Source organism: Pezoporus flaviventris, unplaced genomic scaffold (genome assembly GCF_033815535.1).
Source record: "Pezoporus flaviventris isolate CSIRO_AGI_PZ_B2104156 unplaced genomic scaffold, CSIRO_AGI_Pfla_v1 ptg000072l, whole genome shotgun sequence".
Classification (NCBI taxonomy): Eukaryota; Metazoa; Chordata; class Aves; order Psittaciformes; family Psittacidae; genus Pezoporus; species Pezoporus flaviventris.
Window position 1 is genome coordinate 1,401,405 of NW_026892620.1, and position 14,636 is coordinate 1,416,040.

General features: G+C 38.7%; 1 protein-coding gene across 2 annotated transcripts in view; it reads left to right on the forward strand.

The window, feature by feature from the left end:
• Window positions 1-12,527, forward strand: part of RGPD4 (RANBP2 like and GRIP domain containing 4) — a 32,348-nt gene extending 19,821 nt beyond the window's left edge. Inside the window, exons 21-30 of one of the 2 annotated variants that reach the window (XM_061472656.1) lie at window positions 388-462; window positions 4,568-4,732; window positions 5,480-5,572; window positions 6,465-6,649; window positions 7,194-7,389; window positions 7,520-7,618; window positions 7,791-7,933; window positions 9,437-9,710; window positions 9,861-10,195; window positions 11,951-12,527. In XM_061472656.1, coding sequence (XP_061328640.1) covers window positions 388-462; window positions 4,568-4,732; window positions 5,480-5,572; window positions 6,465-6,649; window positions 7,194-7,389; window positions 7,520-7,618; window positions 7,791-7,933; window positions 9,437-9,710; window positions 9,861-10,195; window positions 11,951-12,256 — 1,871 coding nt within the window. In that variant the 3' untranslated portion in view covers window positions 12,257-12,527. The remainder of the gene's footprint in view (window positions 1-387; window positions 463-4,567; window positions 4,733-5,479; window positions 5,573-6,464; window positions 6,650-7,193; window positions 7,390-7,519; window positions 7,619-7,790; window positions 7,934-9,436; window positions 9,711-9,860; window positions 10,196-11,950) is intronic. The other variant, XM_061472657.1, reaches the window with a different exon arrangement.
• Window positions 12,528-14,636: the final 2,109 nt, after the last annotated feature.

Consider the following 14,636-nt stretch of genomic DNA (forward strand, 5'->3'; position numbering starts at 1 on the left):
GAAGTTGTGGCTGCAAGATAATCACTATAAAGTGATGAAGTGTCTTTGTGACAAAAATGGGATTTACTACTATTTTAATGGTGGAGTACTTTTCTTCGAAGGCTTCATGTACCGCTTCCCAGCAGTGCAAGGCTGTTTTAATCAGGTGGTAAGTTTTTAATCTGTGTACTAGTCTCAATTATCAAGACATACTGTCTTTATTAAAGAAAGTGACATGACAGAAGATAGCTGCAGTCTGTATGGGTTGGATAAGCTTGTACAGAATTAACAGATGAAAGTTCCTGCTGTGTAATACAACCACGGAGTGCTTCCAGAACTTGGATAAGGCTGTTTTACCCATTTAAAATTCCAGGTAAACACTTATATCCAAACGATTTATTTTTTTAGGATTTAATTTTAGCCTTTTTAAATCTAATCCAATGGCCTTTTGGACAAGCACACCTTTGCAACCTGATAGTAAAGGTATTTATGTACTGCATTGAATGTGTGATAATGTGTGATCAAAACATTTGAGCAGACATGGACAGTAACCCAACTGTGGCAAAGCAGTTGGCTTGGTAATCCTTGTAATTAATGTGCATGTTGAAGAAGAGTCCTTAAAACTGTGTTTGACTACTGTGTTTGTCCTATTGGAGAATGTCTCTAGCCCTTAGTATGAGCTAGCACAATGGATGGCCCTGTTTAAGCTTCTAGCTTCTGCTTGCTTTATTTTCTTGCACTTATCTGGCACAGTTTTACTGAACATGCACAGTGGATCTCTCAAATTCCCCTTTTCTAAAGAAATTAAATTCTCCTGTTACTTTTAGAGAACACATCTCTTAGTTTTCCACTTCCATGAGAGATGCTTGAAGATCTCAAGACAGGTTGTACAGTAGTATGCTTGAATATATTTAGCCTCCCTATTGGAAATGCTTAATTCAGTTTCCAGATCATCGGTGTTAACTACAGCCCTTCTGAAAAAAAAGGAGCATGTAGACAGGAGAAAGGCAGTAGCTGAAGAGTTGGAGATAGATACTACTTGTATAATGTGAAGTGTACCTTAGTTGGCCAGAACTCTCTTGCTGAGTAACCAGTTTGCTTATATTCAGAATCTGTAACCAAAACTTACAGCTTGTATTTTGATTGGTTACTAACTGTGCTTCTTGGAAGTATGCTTGCTGTAAGCATACTTAACTTACACAGTTCAACAGCATTTTAATTTTAAAAAGCAAATTTTTATTGCTGTCTGCACATGAGACAGTCTTTTGTGTCCTGCATTGTTCAAAATACCATGTCATTCCAAACACCGTTTTCCCAAAATTGTATTTCTGGAGGCGCTGTTCTTATCTAAACACTGAACACCTGTATATATGATCTAAAGTCAACTGTTCTGTGTTTTTAGGCATCCCTGTGCATGGAGTTTATTAACAGTTAGGTTTAAATTTTTCATCAGTCAATGTCCATAATGTGAAGTGATTAAGCATTTTGTGCCAGCGCATATGGGCAAGAACTGCTGTTGCCTCAAACTGATCCTGTTTTTACACTTGGGGTGTGTGAGGGCGTGTGTGTGTTTACAAAAAAACAAACAGACTAAATATGCCTTGCTGGTACTTCAGACTGTTCTTCACGTTTACTTTTCTGGTACCTAGGGTAGGATTATATACTTAGTAATTATATACAGTTGATAATTGTCTTCAGTGTAGCTTTTTGATGGCTTTGTGTTAAGCTTTCGCTTAATAATGTATGACTGAGAAGTCTAATCAATGTAAATATAATCTGAGGCTTTCTCATGGGGGATGTCTTTCAGGGAGCAGTTTCTAAGTTGTGCTAGAGCAGTATTCAAAAGAAATATAACCTCGCACTAGTTCTGCACCTCTCTGCAGAAGTACTTAAGTTTTTCTTAGGTCAGGTCATGAGCTTTTGCAAGTGCTTTACGAGTGAATCAAAGTTGACAATTGCATGTTACTGTATTGGTTATGTGCATAAAGATTGAAACTGATGTTTTTATATCCAGAAGAAAGGGGGAAAAAAAAATCAGTATTGTGACTAGCTGGATATTTAGGCCTCCCTGGTATTAATGTCAGTTGAAACAAAAGCAAAAATACAGTTCAGCAGTGAAAACTGTTGTGCATGACATTCTAATTTTTTTGTGCCTTCCACATACTAACGATGGTTTGTGTGGATTCCTCCCCCCCCCCCCCCCAAGTAGAAAGTACTATTATCACAAAACCAAAAGTCTTTTAAGAATGAGTTGTATGTGTGCATGCATGGCTCTTGGTTTTCATGGCTGCCTGTGAAAATATGTTTAAGATGTTTGCAGCCTTTTTGAATAAGGGAAGTTAACTTTCTTGTGGGGAGGGTGAGTAGAAATTGAGTTAACTGAACCAGTGAGCATCTTGCTCAGTCTTCCTATTCTGAGGGCAAATACATGTTGTAATCTTAATCTTTATTGTTGAAGCCTTTTGAGTGGATGTTTGGAACACTAGAATCTTAATCCAGTGGTGTTTGATAGACCATCTTCATGGAGAACTTTACCTATGGATTAAGATGAAGTGACTTTATAGTATATTTGTCTTATTCAGCTACTTTGCACAAAGGCTACTGAAAGAGACTGCGTGATAGTTCCTTGGGAATGATGTCTGTTAATATGATGAACTGTATAATCTGTAGCTAGCTTTATACTGCTCGGATTAAAGGAAGCTCACGCTTGTACCATCTACCTGACTGACTTTGGAAGAATCATTTTGTTGTTGAAGATAGGTTTCTTTTTTTGAAAATTCTGTGATCTTAAGGAAAACTTTTTGTTGTTGTTGTAACCTTTAATGGCTGTAAAACTAAATACTGCACACTTAAACCTCTGTGGTGAACTTGGTGCAAATTTACTCAGTTCAACTGAGACACTTGCTCAGCTAATCTGAGAGAATAAAACATATGATAATATGCAGGATACCTGTGTATCTTCATGACACAGTTTGAGCTACACTGGTACTTAATCATTAACTTGAAATCAAAGGGAGAGTCAAATGGGGCAAAAAGGTTGCGGAAAGAACACTTCGAGGGGGGGAATGTATTAAATTTTAACTAGTACTTTGGATTTTGCTCTTATTCCACTATTCTCTAAATACTCTTAATCTACTGGAAGATTCTAGTGGTGAAAACTACTTTTAAAAACCAGTTTTATTTTAGTGTCAGTTGTGTCAGAGGATCAAAGGGCATGTCTATAAACACTGCAGTTCTTTTCTGTCCTGGTATGCTCTTGCAATGATGAATACCGAATTGCATGAGCAGGAAAATTGGTGTTCCTCAGGAAGTAAGCAGTGGTCTGGTTCGTAGCTGAAGGTTTAGGTTCTCGCTGTCTACTTTGTGCTACAGAATTACCAAGTATTTTCTAATGAAATGAACAGTGAGCTTTTGAGAGCACGCTTCAAATTCTCCTGACTAGTTTAACTCAGACCTGGAGGATGTTAACACATAGATTGACTTACTAAAGTAATCCAGCTGTTCTTTGAAAAAGCCAGTGCATGGATGTTGATGTGCTTTTATAGGTTAATTCTTATAAATAGTTAGCATTCATGTTTTACACCTTTCCCCAGTAACTCTCCCTCTCAAAACAACACTAAAACCCTACCCAAATGAGCAAAACCTCAACCAAAGAATACATGAGGCAGTTTGCTCTAGGCTGTGCTTCCAGCTTTAACCTTTGACTAGGCACTGTTTCATTTTGGCTTTTGTTTGTTTTGTTTGGGTTTGTTGTTTTTTTTTTTTGGGGGGGGGGTGGGGGAGGGGGGTTATTTGTTTGGAGTTTGGTTTTGGTTTTGGTTTTTGTTTTTGTTTTTCTCTTTTTCAGTACAAGTGGAATGGACAGCTTCATGTTGAAGGAGAGAGGAGAAAAAACTATAGTAAAACTGATAGTGGTATTTGTTCTTGCTAGAAAACCTAGTTAAATTGGCTGAAAGGAGTATATTTTGTTCTTCAACAAAGTGGAACTAAAAATTACTTTTAACTTTGTAACAATAGCAGTTGCAGCAACAGCTGTCGCGATAAATGGAGATTAGCTAATAAAAAGCTCAGCTTTCCCATAGTTAATCTGAAACAAGTTCTGTTCAGTTTCCGTTTAGTATTTTCTAGAACTTTTAAAGCATTTTTACGCAGTGCAGTAGGACATGTTGCTGTAGACAACTTCACTTTTTTTCAGACCTGAAGTTTGCCTCACTACGTCTAGATATCACCTCTGTCCCTCTTCTCCATAGGCATATTGCTTGACAGGAGGACTTAATCCTTATAACAATATAAAGAAACAGGCTTGTTTCTGTTCTGATATTTGGAATTCCAAAGAATTATATCCAATAGTATAGGATATAATTGTTCATGCAGGTTAGAATTTCATAACAGGATGCTCTGTCTTAACATCCTGTAACTTTTTGTTTCCTGTGAATCAACAGAATTATATATATATATATATGCTCCAAATGTATTTTTAACTGCCTTAGAATGAATTCAGTTCTCTAATAATGGCAATATAGGGCTAATGTTATTCCCTGTTCTGAAATTACTTGGTTTTAATGGTTTGTTCAATTTCTGTAAAAAGCTGAGAAGATAACATCAGAAGATGATCTTCCATCTGATGAGGTTACAATAGTTTATGAATTAACACCGACCCCTGAACAGAGAGCTCTCGCTGGCTTTCTCAAGCTACCTTCAACGTTCTTCTGTTACAAGAATAAGCCTGGATATGTGAGTGATGAAGACGATGGTAAGGAGTGCTGAACTTGATCTTTGTGTTGTCTTTTTTGGGGAAAGGGGTATTTATAGTGTTTTATGGGCATTGACACATTACCAATGCAGTTGTTTAGGTAAGACTAAATAATTGCATTTGCGCTAGAGGGTTACTTCTGTAACTATTTTTAGAGACAAATACAAGGCAGTTTTTATCAAAAAGGAATATGCTCAGGTTCCCTAAATGCTAGACTAATGGCTTATTCTTTTTTCCTAAAGCAAACTCCTAACACTAAAACTGGACATATTTATATCAAATCTTATTGCATGCAACTAAATTACTCCTAAGTTATTCAGCAGCAAGTATGTTAAATGGAATTTCTGCAGCATTGTATTCAATAGAAAATTGGAGAAGACAAGCCCACAAATACCCGAGCTTAATAATTTTTAATCTAAAAGTTCTCCAGTATTTCTTCCCAATTCTGTTTAGTGGTACCCTTAATAAAATCACTCAAGAAATGTGTTTTCTGAAAACAAAATCTGTGCCATTTATCTGTAATAATCTGGGCTGAGAAAAGTGTCAGTAGCACACTGAAGCACATACATGCAGTGTGGGAAATGAAAATTTACTTGCTGACCTGTGGAACTCTTAAAACATAAGTAACAATTATGCATGCTTGCTAGGCTTGTGAATTGGAAGGGTTTAGCAGACTTCTCTGTATTTGAGGATGCAGACTTCTCAGTACTCTGTACTAAGAACTTACACTTGTTTCCTGTATTTAAGATGAAGACTATGAAACAGCTGTTAAGAAACTTAATGGAAGACTTTATCCCAGTGATTCAGGAAAGAAAAAGAAATTGCAAGATCCTGTAAAAGGTATGTCTTAAAATGTAAAAAACAAAAGAAATTTTAAACTCTAAAGGACACAGGGCACTGAGATTAATTTTGTCTTCTGCGATAGTTTTTAGAAGCAGTGATGCTGAACTCAAAATACAGCTTTAAGCTCAGTCCATTGAACTGTTAATTAGTAAAGTAGTACCTGAATTAGAAACATACAATTCAGGTGGCCTCTAACAAGAACATCAGTGTGTCTTCCTACCTTAAGCCCCTTCTGAATATGAAGCTTGGTTTGATGCTGTACAAGATAAAAGTTGTCTGCATCTTTGAATACTTGCTACTTCTGCAGATAGTTTAAGTTAAGATTATGAGTTAATACTGTTCAATTAAGAAAAAAAAAAGATGCTTTGTCTTCATACTAAAAATACAGGTGTGGAAGAGTGAATTTGCATCTTACGTTTATGTCTGCTTTGGGTGTGCCTCAGACTTGTGTTCCGTAACTGAAAATCTGGGTAGGTACTTCTAGAAGTGAAGTTTGGATTTGTTTTTGTTTTCGAGGATATGTGCTAGAAAGAGGTGGTATATGTTGAGTCTTCTGAAATGTGAAGAGATGCTATAGGAAGGTATTAGTACTGGCAACTGCCAGATGAGCTCTTCATCATTGCATGGAAATTTCATGGTATCCATAGCAAACCAGGTATGATGAATTCTAGTCACTCCGGGTGGAGCTGGAGCTAAATAAGTCAGTCTTCACTTCCACTGTTTTAAACACCAGTGCTATTTGAAAAAACTCTTGGAAGTCTGATTTCAAGTTGCTGTGGCTATCATGAGGTTATTTTATAGTGTAGGTGTGAAAAAAATTACTTTGGTATTTAGCAGCCTTCCCAGCTATTTTCCACTGATTTTTACTCTTTTTATTCACTTTTCACAGGGAAAAGTAAACCCAACAGTGAAGGAGAATGTGCTACTACTTGGGAAAAGAAACCAGCTCCTAAGGAGAAGGCTGAAACAGAAACTCTTGAGGTTCCTTCTACATCTGTGTGTGGCGTCAGCAGTGATACTGAGGATGACAGTCCAGAAGACTTCCAGGCAGAAGTTAAAACTCAAGAAACAAAAGTAAGAGCTAAATCTTTATTATTTGTCATTAAACTTGTACAGTTACCTTATCTACATGCTTAAATGGTTTTCACCTTGTGAGATCTAAAACATCCAATGGGGGAAAACTTTGACTCTTGGCTGTGCCTCAGATCTTTGCAAACACTGAAACAGAAGCTAGGATCTAAAGTTCCTTGGGAAGAGAAAGGAGGTACAGCTGTTGTCATAAACTGCTTTGGGTAGTAAAATCACTGCTAATGTGTGTATAGATAAGGACTAACTAATTTCAGGAAATCATAGTTGGTTTTTTGGGTGTGGGGTTTTTTTTGTTGCTCGTTTCTTTGAAAGCATAATACTTCAGAGATACTTCAGTTTTTTTGTCAAGTTAATATCCTTGCGTGTTACGTGTAATGGAGAACTTCAGAAAGCTTATAACAACAATTTTTCTTCCCATTTTTTTGTTTTTCTTTTGTCTAAAATGACTGTTAAGTCTCCTGAGAGGTGGTGTGAATACTAGGTTCTTCTGGCTTATTTGCTTATTACTTTCCTTTTTTATTAATCTCAGGAGAATGAGGTTACAAGCTCAAGTGATTTCGTCTGTACCAGTGAGGGAGAGGTGCCTACTGCATCAACCAGTGAAGTGACAGTCGTTGTTCAGTCAGCTACCAACAATGAAGAACCGGATTCCACCACAGAAACTGTACGTGTATCACAGACTGGATCAGCTGAGGACACACCTGTAGACTTGTCAACTAAAAGAAGTGATTCAGAGTCAACGCAAGGTATGGTCAGGGGTATGTTCTGTTTGGGGTTTTTTTGGTAGGCACCTAACTGTGCTTTTCTGTAGATGAGGCAGAGAAGAACCTTTGACTTTTTCCTCTTCTTTGATAGAAAACAGAGTCATCTCATTTGGTTTCGGCAATACTGCAGGCTTGTCATTTGCAGATTTGGCTTCCAAAAACTCTGGAAACTTTGCTTTTGGCTCAAAAGGTGAGTTAAACTAGTCTCTAAGAAAGACGCTCATCTGGACTTTTGTTCCGTAAATCACACCCTTTGTGCACCAAAGTTCTACTGATAATCAATTATCCACAATTTTTAGCAAGTTCTTGTCATGAAGGAAAAAAACTCCACAAAGTTTAAAATGTAACTCTCTTAATTGTAGATAAAAACTTCAAATGGGCAAATACAGGAGCAGCTGTGTTTGGAGAGACAGCCTGTAAAGCAGATGAAGATGAAGGTGGTAGTGATGATGAGGTGGTACATAGTGATGATATCCACTTTGAGCCGATTGTGTCCTTACCAGAGGTAAGGTGACTTTTGGCATATAAACCAACATTAACATAAGCATGTCTACTAACACAGCAAGTTTTTTTTAAATGCTTTGCTTAACTAACTAATTTCTTGCACTGCTTATGTAGAGCACCTGCTGATTTAAATCCTAGTACAGCTTAGCACTGGGGAATTGTTTGGTGCATCAGTTAAAATCTTTTATTTCATTATACCTTGACCGTATTCATACACATAACTTGTAAAAGCTAAATCTGATTCATTGTAGCACATTTGAAAACCAAGAGGAACAACTGAGTAGCTGTTAGTGCCAGTACAACTCAGCTGTGGCTTTGTATCAGTGACTTGTAGATGAAGTTCTAAGAAAGCCATGCCTTTAATTAAAAATAAAACTTTTTAAATAAAAGTTTTACTCTGAACTAAGCAACAGATTTCTAGAATCACTGAGCAATAAAGATGTAGTACAGTTAACCTCACCTGAACTAACTTTGTTATTTGAAAATAAATTGGTTTTCAAGAAGTAGGAGGACCTTCTGCTTTGAAGGTAGCCTTATAAGCTACTGAGTGAGCCTTCACACAGTTCATATCTTGATTTGGTATTTAGCTGTAGTGTTATAATAGCCATTTAAAATTTTTCTGATGTTATCTGGTAAATTTAATTCTAGATTAGTATAATTATTAAGCAAAACAGTGCAAATAAACAATATGCAGTGCTGTTTGAGTTGAACAGCAAATGTGATGTATTTTGTAACATGCCTTCAGCCTCCTTCAGAACTTGGAATGCCTATGCTCATCTCTGTGTCATATTATGACTTCTGTGATTTTTTTTCTTTCTTCCCTTACTTGCTGCTTCTCCAATCTTATTTCTCCCTCCACAAATAGTTGTCTTGTATCTCTAGTTCTTTCAAGTGTTCCTTATCTTAAGATGATGTGATCACTAAAGACAGGTATATAAAGTGAGCAGGTACAGCAGTCAGGCCTCAGTTTGTTATATTTTGTTGGTGTTTATTCTGTTCAAATGCAAATTATCAAGTTCTTCAACAGTGTTAGAAAAGTAATGCCTGGAATGGTAATACATCTTCAGTTCTCGGTTTGCATGTCATTCAGCAGACCTGAAGCTTTTCCTTAGCAGAAGCTTGCCAGAATATCTGATAGTGGGTTTTTATTCTTCAGGAAGAAGAAGAAAACCCCAAATCAAACACAGAAAGAAAAACAATCAAAAAACAAAGAAACAAACAAACAAAAAAAAACACTTGGAAAGACAACCCAACAAACACCCACCAAAATCATATGCAGCATGGCAAAGTAGTATTGCAGTGCTATAATTAATCTCAAGTAGTGGAATTTGTTGAGCTCTTAAATTTGGAAAAGGCTAGACATTTACTCATTTTGGTGTGTGATGAATATGGTCTTGGAGAAAGGAACACATTGAGTAATTTTGCATACTAGTATGTCAGAATCATTGAAAGTGTATGTAATACTGGTTAATACTGTTGGTGACAGTAGCTCTCTGGTTTTTAGGTGGAAGTAAAATCTGGAGAAGAAGATGAAGAAATTCTCTTCAAAGAGAGGGCAAAACTTTACAGATGGGACAGGGATGCTACTCAGTGGAAGGAGCGTGGTGTTGGGGAGATAAAGATCCTCTTCCATACACAGAAGAAATACTATAGAGTCCTAATGAGAAGAGACCAGGTTCTTAAAGTCTGTGCAAACCATGTCATCACCAAAGAAATGAACTTGGTGCCCTCTGATACATCAAACAATGCTTTAATTTGGACAGCCACAGATTATGCTGGTGAGTTTTTTCAGGTGGTTTTCGTTTTTTCTAAGTGTTCTGTAGCTTCTGTGGCTTTGTTTTTACCTGGAGATTATATAAAACAAAAGGTATTTGTTTCCAACTATACTGAACAGAACTAAAGAAACCTGTTCTCTGGTCTATTTTCAGATGGTGAAGTAAAAGTGGAGCAACTTGCAGTCAGATTTAAAAGCCAAGAACTGGCTAATTCTTTCAAGAGGAGGTTTGAAGAATGCCAGCAAAGCTTGTCAGAACTACAGAAGGGACACTTATCTCTGGCAGCAGGACTGTCAAAGGACACTAACCCTGTTGTGTATTTTGAAGTTTCTGCTGATGATGAACCTTTAGGACACATAACTATGGAGCTATTTTCAAATATTGTCCCTCGAACTGCTGAAAACTTCAGGGCCCTGTGCACAGGAGAGAAAGGATTTGGATTCAAGAATTCCAGCTTTCACAGGATAGTCACTGACTTTGTGTGTCAGGTAAGCATAACAGAAAGACCCTTCATTGAGAGAATGAGGTACATCTTCATTAACAATGGCACTTAAAAATCACACAGCATAGCATGTTCTTACTGGCAGCATGAATACAGTGTGCAGGATACTCTCATCTGTCCTTTCCCTACAAGGAGATGAGAAAGTGCAAGCAGCACATGCTGCCCTAAGATGAACACTTTTTACCTGTGTCTGCCAGCTGCTTTAGTATTACCTAGTGCTGCTTAAGTGCTACTCTACTGTGGAAGAAAAAAGTCCATTTAAGAGAAAAATCTGGTTAAGTGGCCTGTTTCTGAAGAAGAATATGAAGGAAAGTAGGGGTTCCCCAAACTACCGTTCACCCCCCATCTCTGTACAGAGAGGACCTTCTGTATGCTTACCTGCTAAGAACACTTACTTTCTGGCCTTCTGTTCCATTTTGAGGTACGCTTTGTATTTCAGATAATGTGTACTTTAAAACTGATATTCCAAGTATTTTAGATGCTCAAGCTTCCATCTTCTAAAAGAAGTCTTCTGGATCTCATTGTCATGCAATGAAAATCCTGTTCCTTAAAATACTCGAATTTTGCATCAAGAGTATCAGCCGGCAGTGCACTAGAAGCCTCATGTAGATAGTGTTGCTTTTAAACCTTTGTGTCCATTCCAGTAGTATTAGTAAGTTCTTCATAAATGCTGAAGGCACAGGCGATTGATTATAGGTCATATAGACCTTTCCTAAGATTAACATCAGTAATTCAAAGAGTTTTAATGGCTTGTAACAGGCAGAATGAACCATCTTCCTTACACGCTGCACTAATGTTCCTGCATTGCTCAACCTGCAAACTCAAAAGTAGACAGTAATACAGGAGTGGCTTGTCACCAAAATAAGAAATTATCTGGTCTCTTCATGAGATACCACCTGTGGCTGAAGTATGCACTTTTATGGCTGTTTTGTTAAAACGTTGTGCCTTTTGGATAAGGAATGCAGCATTGCTCATTCAGGGTTTAAGCTTGTTTCAAGGTATTCTACAACCTGTAAGTTGCAGGCTTTATTTTAAAACCATTAACTGTACTATGGACACCCTGACAAAGTGTGAGCTTTTATCACATGAAATCGGTATATTCTAAGTTTGCTCTGCTTTGCCTGAACTTTTTCCAGGCACTGTGAGAAACTTTTCAATGAGAATTCAAATATACAATAACTTACACTGTCATCTTTTATGTGTATAGCCAAATAATCAGGAGCCAGAAGCTTGCTGCCTTGGAGAAAAAGATACTACTCGCTAGCTGTAGCTGCACTCCCAAACAAGCAGTCATGTGGCAAAAGCTGCTGCCTGCACAGAAGCAAGAGATTGCTGGTCACTGTACCTTAACCTTCTTCAGGTGATCAATTCCATGCCTGCAGGGACTAAGCAAGGAAAGACCTTCTTCAGTGAGATAAGGCAGCTCTTAGCTATTGGGGCCAAGTGATGCAGGAAGCAGGCAGTGGGAAAGACAGGCCTAGAGGAGTGGTCACTGTGGAGCAGGAAGGTAAAATTCTGTGTTCAAAATAAAGGGATACACTTTCCACTGCTGCTTCCATCACTATGAACAAAGCTGCTGAACCTGTGAAGCCTTATATCTAAGTAAATGTGTACTTGGGAAAACTGAGTTCGTATGAAGCAAAGTCTCTAGGGTTGAAAGGGAACGTAACTGTTATTGTTGGTTTATGTTTCAGGACTTTCAGGTTAATGCTGTGCCCCCCCCCCCTTTTTTTTTCTTAAGGGAGGTGATATAACTAACCGTGATGGAACAGGCGGACAGTCAATTTACGGATCAGCATTTGAAGATGAGAATTTCGAAGTGAAACATACTGGTCCTGGATTGTTGTCAATGGCAAATAAGGGCAGGGATACAAATACTTCACAGTTCTTCATAACACTTAAAAAAGCAGAACACTTGGACTTCAAGCATGTGGTATTTGGGTTTGTCAAAGATGGAATGGATGTTGTGAAAAAGATTGAATCCTTTGGTTCTCCTAAAGGGCTAGTAAATGGAAGAATTGTCATTACAGACTGTGGGCAAATATAGAATTATTGCTTTGAGTATCCAGATGTTCTAGCAGTATAAATCAGTATTTAGATGTTAATTGACTAATTATTTCAACTTCTTAAAATGGACACTTCTGATGTATAAATGTAAAATTGCAGCTGATAGTTGGGTTTTTTATGTGTTCTAATTGATTTTTTTGCATGTTAAAGTTCAGACACTGGCATATTTCTGGTGTATTTGTGTTAATCCTGACATATTTGTATTAAATGTCAAATTTTAAAAATTAAATCTTAGTCTTGTTAAAAATAAATGTCTTGTCCTCACTGGTTTGTTTAAAAAAGAAGAACTTGTGTAGTTTGGCTTCCTGCTCCGATAAATCTGTATTTTGAAAATGGCTGTAGGTGCTAATTGCTAGTCAGGAAACTTGAAGGCCTTTGAAATGTAATGCTTACTCTGATGTGTAGAAAGCAAGTGGAGGCAGCTGGCAGGTAAGTGCTGGTTTGCGCTATCTGAAGTCTCTCAGTAGCGCTTCAGTAGTTGAAAGCTGGAGAATAGTTCTTGAATGCTTTGATCAATATTTTGCTAGAGAAGCGTGCCTATTTATTTTTCACATAAAATAGGTCTAAATGCCTTAGTAGAGTGAAAAACGGCTACTTGACATTAGGATTTTACCTGAAATGCTGTAGTACAACAACACTGATACTTCTATGATACGTCTCTCCCTGCTCTTTTAATGTTTATTAGCTCCCTTTCCTGGGGCAGAGTTCTAGTAATTGGGTCAGAGCCGTTTTCTCTCTTAATAGTGACTATGTGTAAGTGCTGGTTTGGGGGTTTTGTGTAACTTCTCTACAGCTCAGGACTGCCGTTATAAAGGTTTTTAACAAGGTAACCGGGCGGCCACCATTATCTGTAAGCTGGAACTGTGTAACTTGTATCCAAAAAAATAGCTTTTTTTGAAAAAGCTGAATATCTCTTTTTTTTTTTTTTTTTTGAGTGTAGTCGGAGTTAATTCTTCCCGGAAGTTCCTTCAGAAGCATTAGGCTGGAAGACCAAGCCATTACAGGAGCTAGCCCTGTGAGGCTAGGGCCTGTCGCAGGGCCTGTGCTGCAGAACGGAGGGCGCCAGGGGCGGGGCGGTGGTCCTGCTCTGTCCGGCGCCCAGCCCGGCTTCCGGCCCGGCCCAGCCGCTGCGAGGCCTGTCCCTCCCCGCTCCCCCGTAGAGCCCGGCCCCCAACGAGCGTGTGCGCATGCGCGCCGCCTTCCGCGCCTGCGCCTGCCGGCTTCGGGCTGTGGCGGTTAGTTCGAGCGCGGTGGTGCTACATGGCCGGCCTCGGCCCCTCCGTTGGAAGTCTGCGGCGGCTCGGCGCCGCGGGGGTGAGACGGGAAGGCTGAGGATGCAGCCAAGGGAGGGAAGTGGGAGGAGGAGGGGGAAAGTTGCCCTTTCTCGCCTAGTCCCAGAGGTGCTTGGGGATGGTGGTGTCTGTGTCCCCTCCCTGGGGCTTCGTTGTAAACACATCACATTACGCGTAGGGGGTGAGAGCCGAAAATGGGATTTGAACAGGCTTTAGGAGCTTATGTATAAAATATGCGTTTTCCACTCCTACTCTTGTTTCCTCTGCTCTGATTGCAGTACATAGAATGGGTTGGATTGGAAGGGATCTTAAAAAGATCAAGTACAGTACAAGTGCTGAAGAGACATCCCTGTCTGAACTTGGAATTTCCCTGGAAATTGCAATTCCAAATTTTATGCATTTCCAAAACACAGTCTGAGCAGCTTGGATCTTAATTTATGCCTAAAACATTCTGGTGTCTAGTTGGTCAAGATTGTATGTGAATCTTCTTAGTATACTAGTAGGATAACTTGTTTATTGCATATCCTCTTAGCCGTGCAGATGAGGCCCTCAGTGACACAGTTTAGTGGTGGACTTGGCAGTCCTGGGGTCCGGGTTGGGCTTGATGATCTTAAAGTTTTTCTCCAACCCGGCTGATTCTACGATTCTTCTGCCGCAGCAATCACCAGCCTTATTTATAATGTGTTAGGTGTGCTTGTGATTTTTTTTTTTTTTTGTTTGTTTGTTTGTTTGTAAAACCTAGTGGTTCTGTTTTCGGGGAGCAAGAAATTGTGCCATGTCTAGTCAGAATCAAACCCATAGTTCACAATAAACTGCTGCAATGACCGTAGAGTAAGTTATGATGGGTGTCATTCCCTTGCCAAGGTAAAAGCAATGTTATTTTACGCCAGATAATGCCAGGTTCTTTGCACCAATGTGAATGAAGGAACTGAATTGTGATTCCTCTGTTTCCGTTACTTCCATTATTTATGGATGTGCACAGTGGATTAGGAAACTGCTCCAGCAGCAAAGAGTCCTTCCACATGCTGGTGTTTCACAAGTGTTTGAACTCATGCTGCAAGAGAAGTA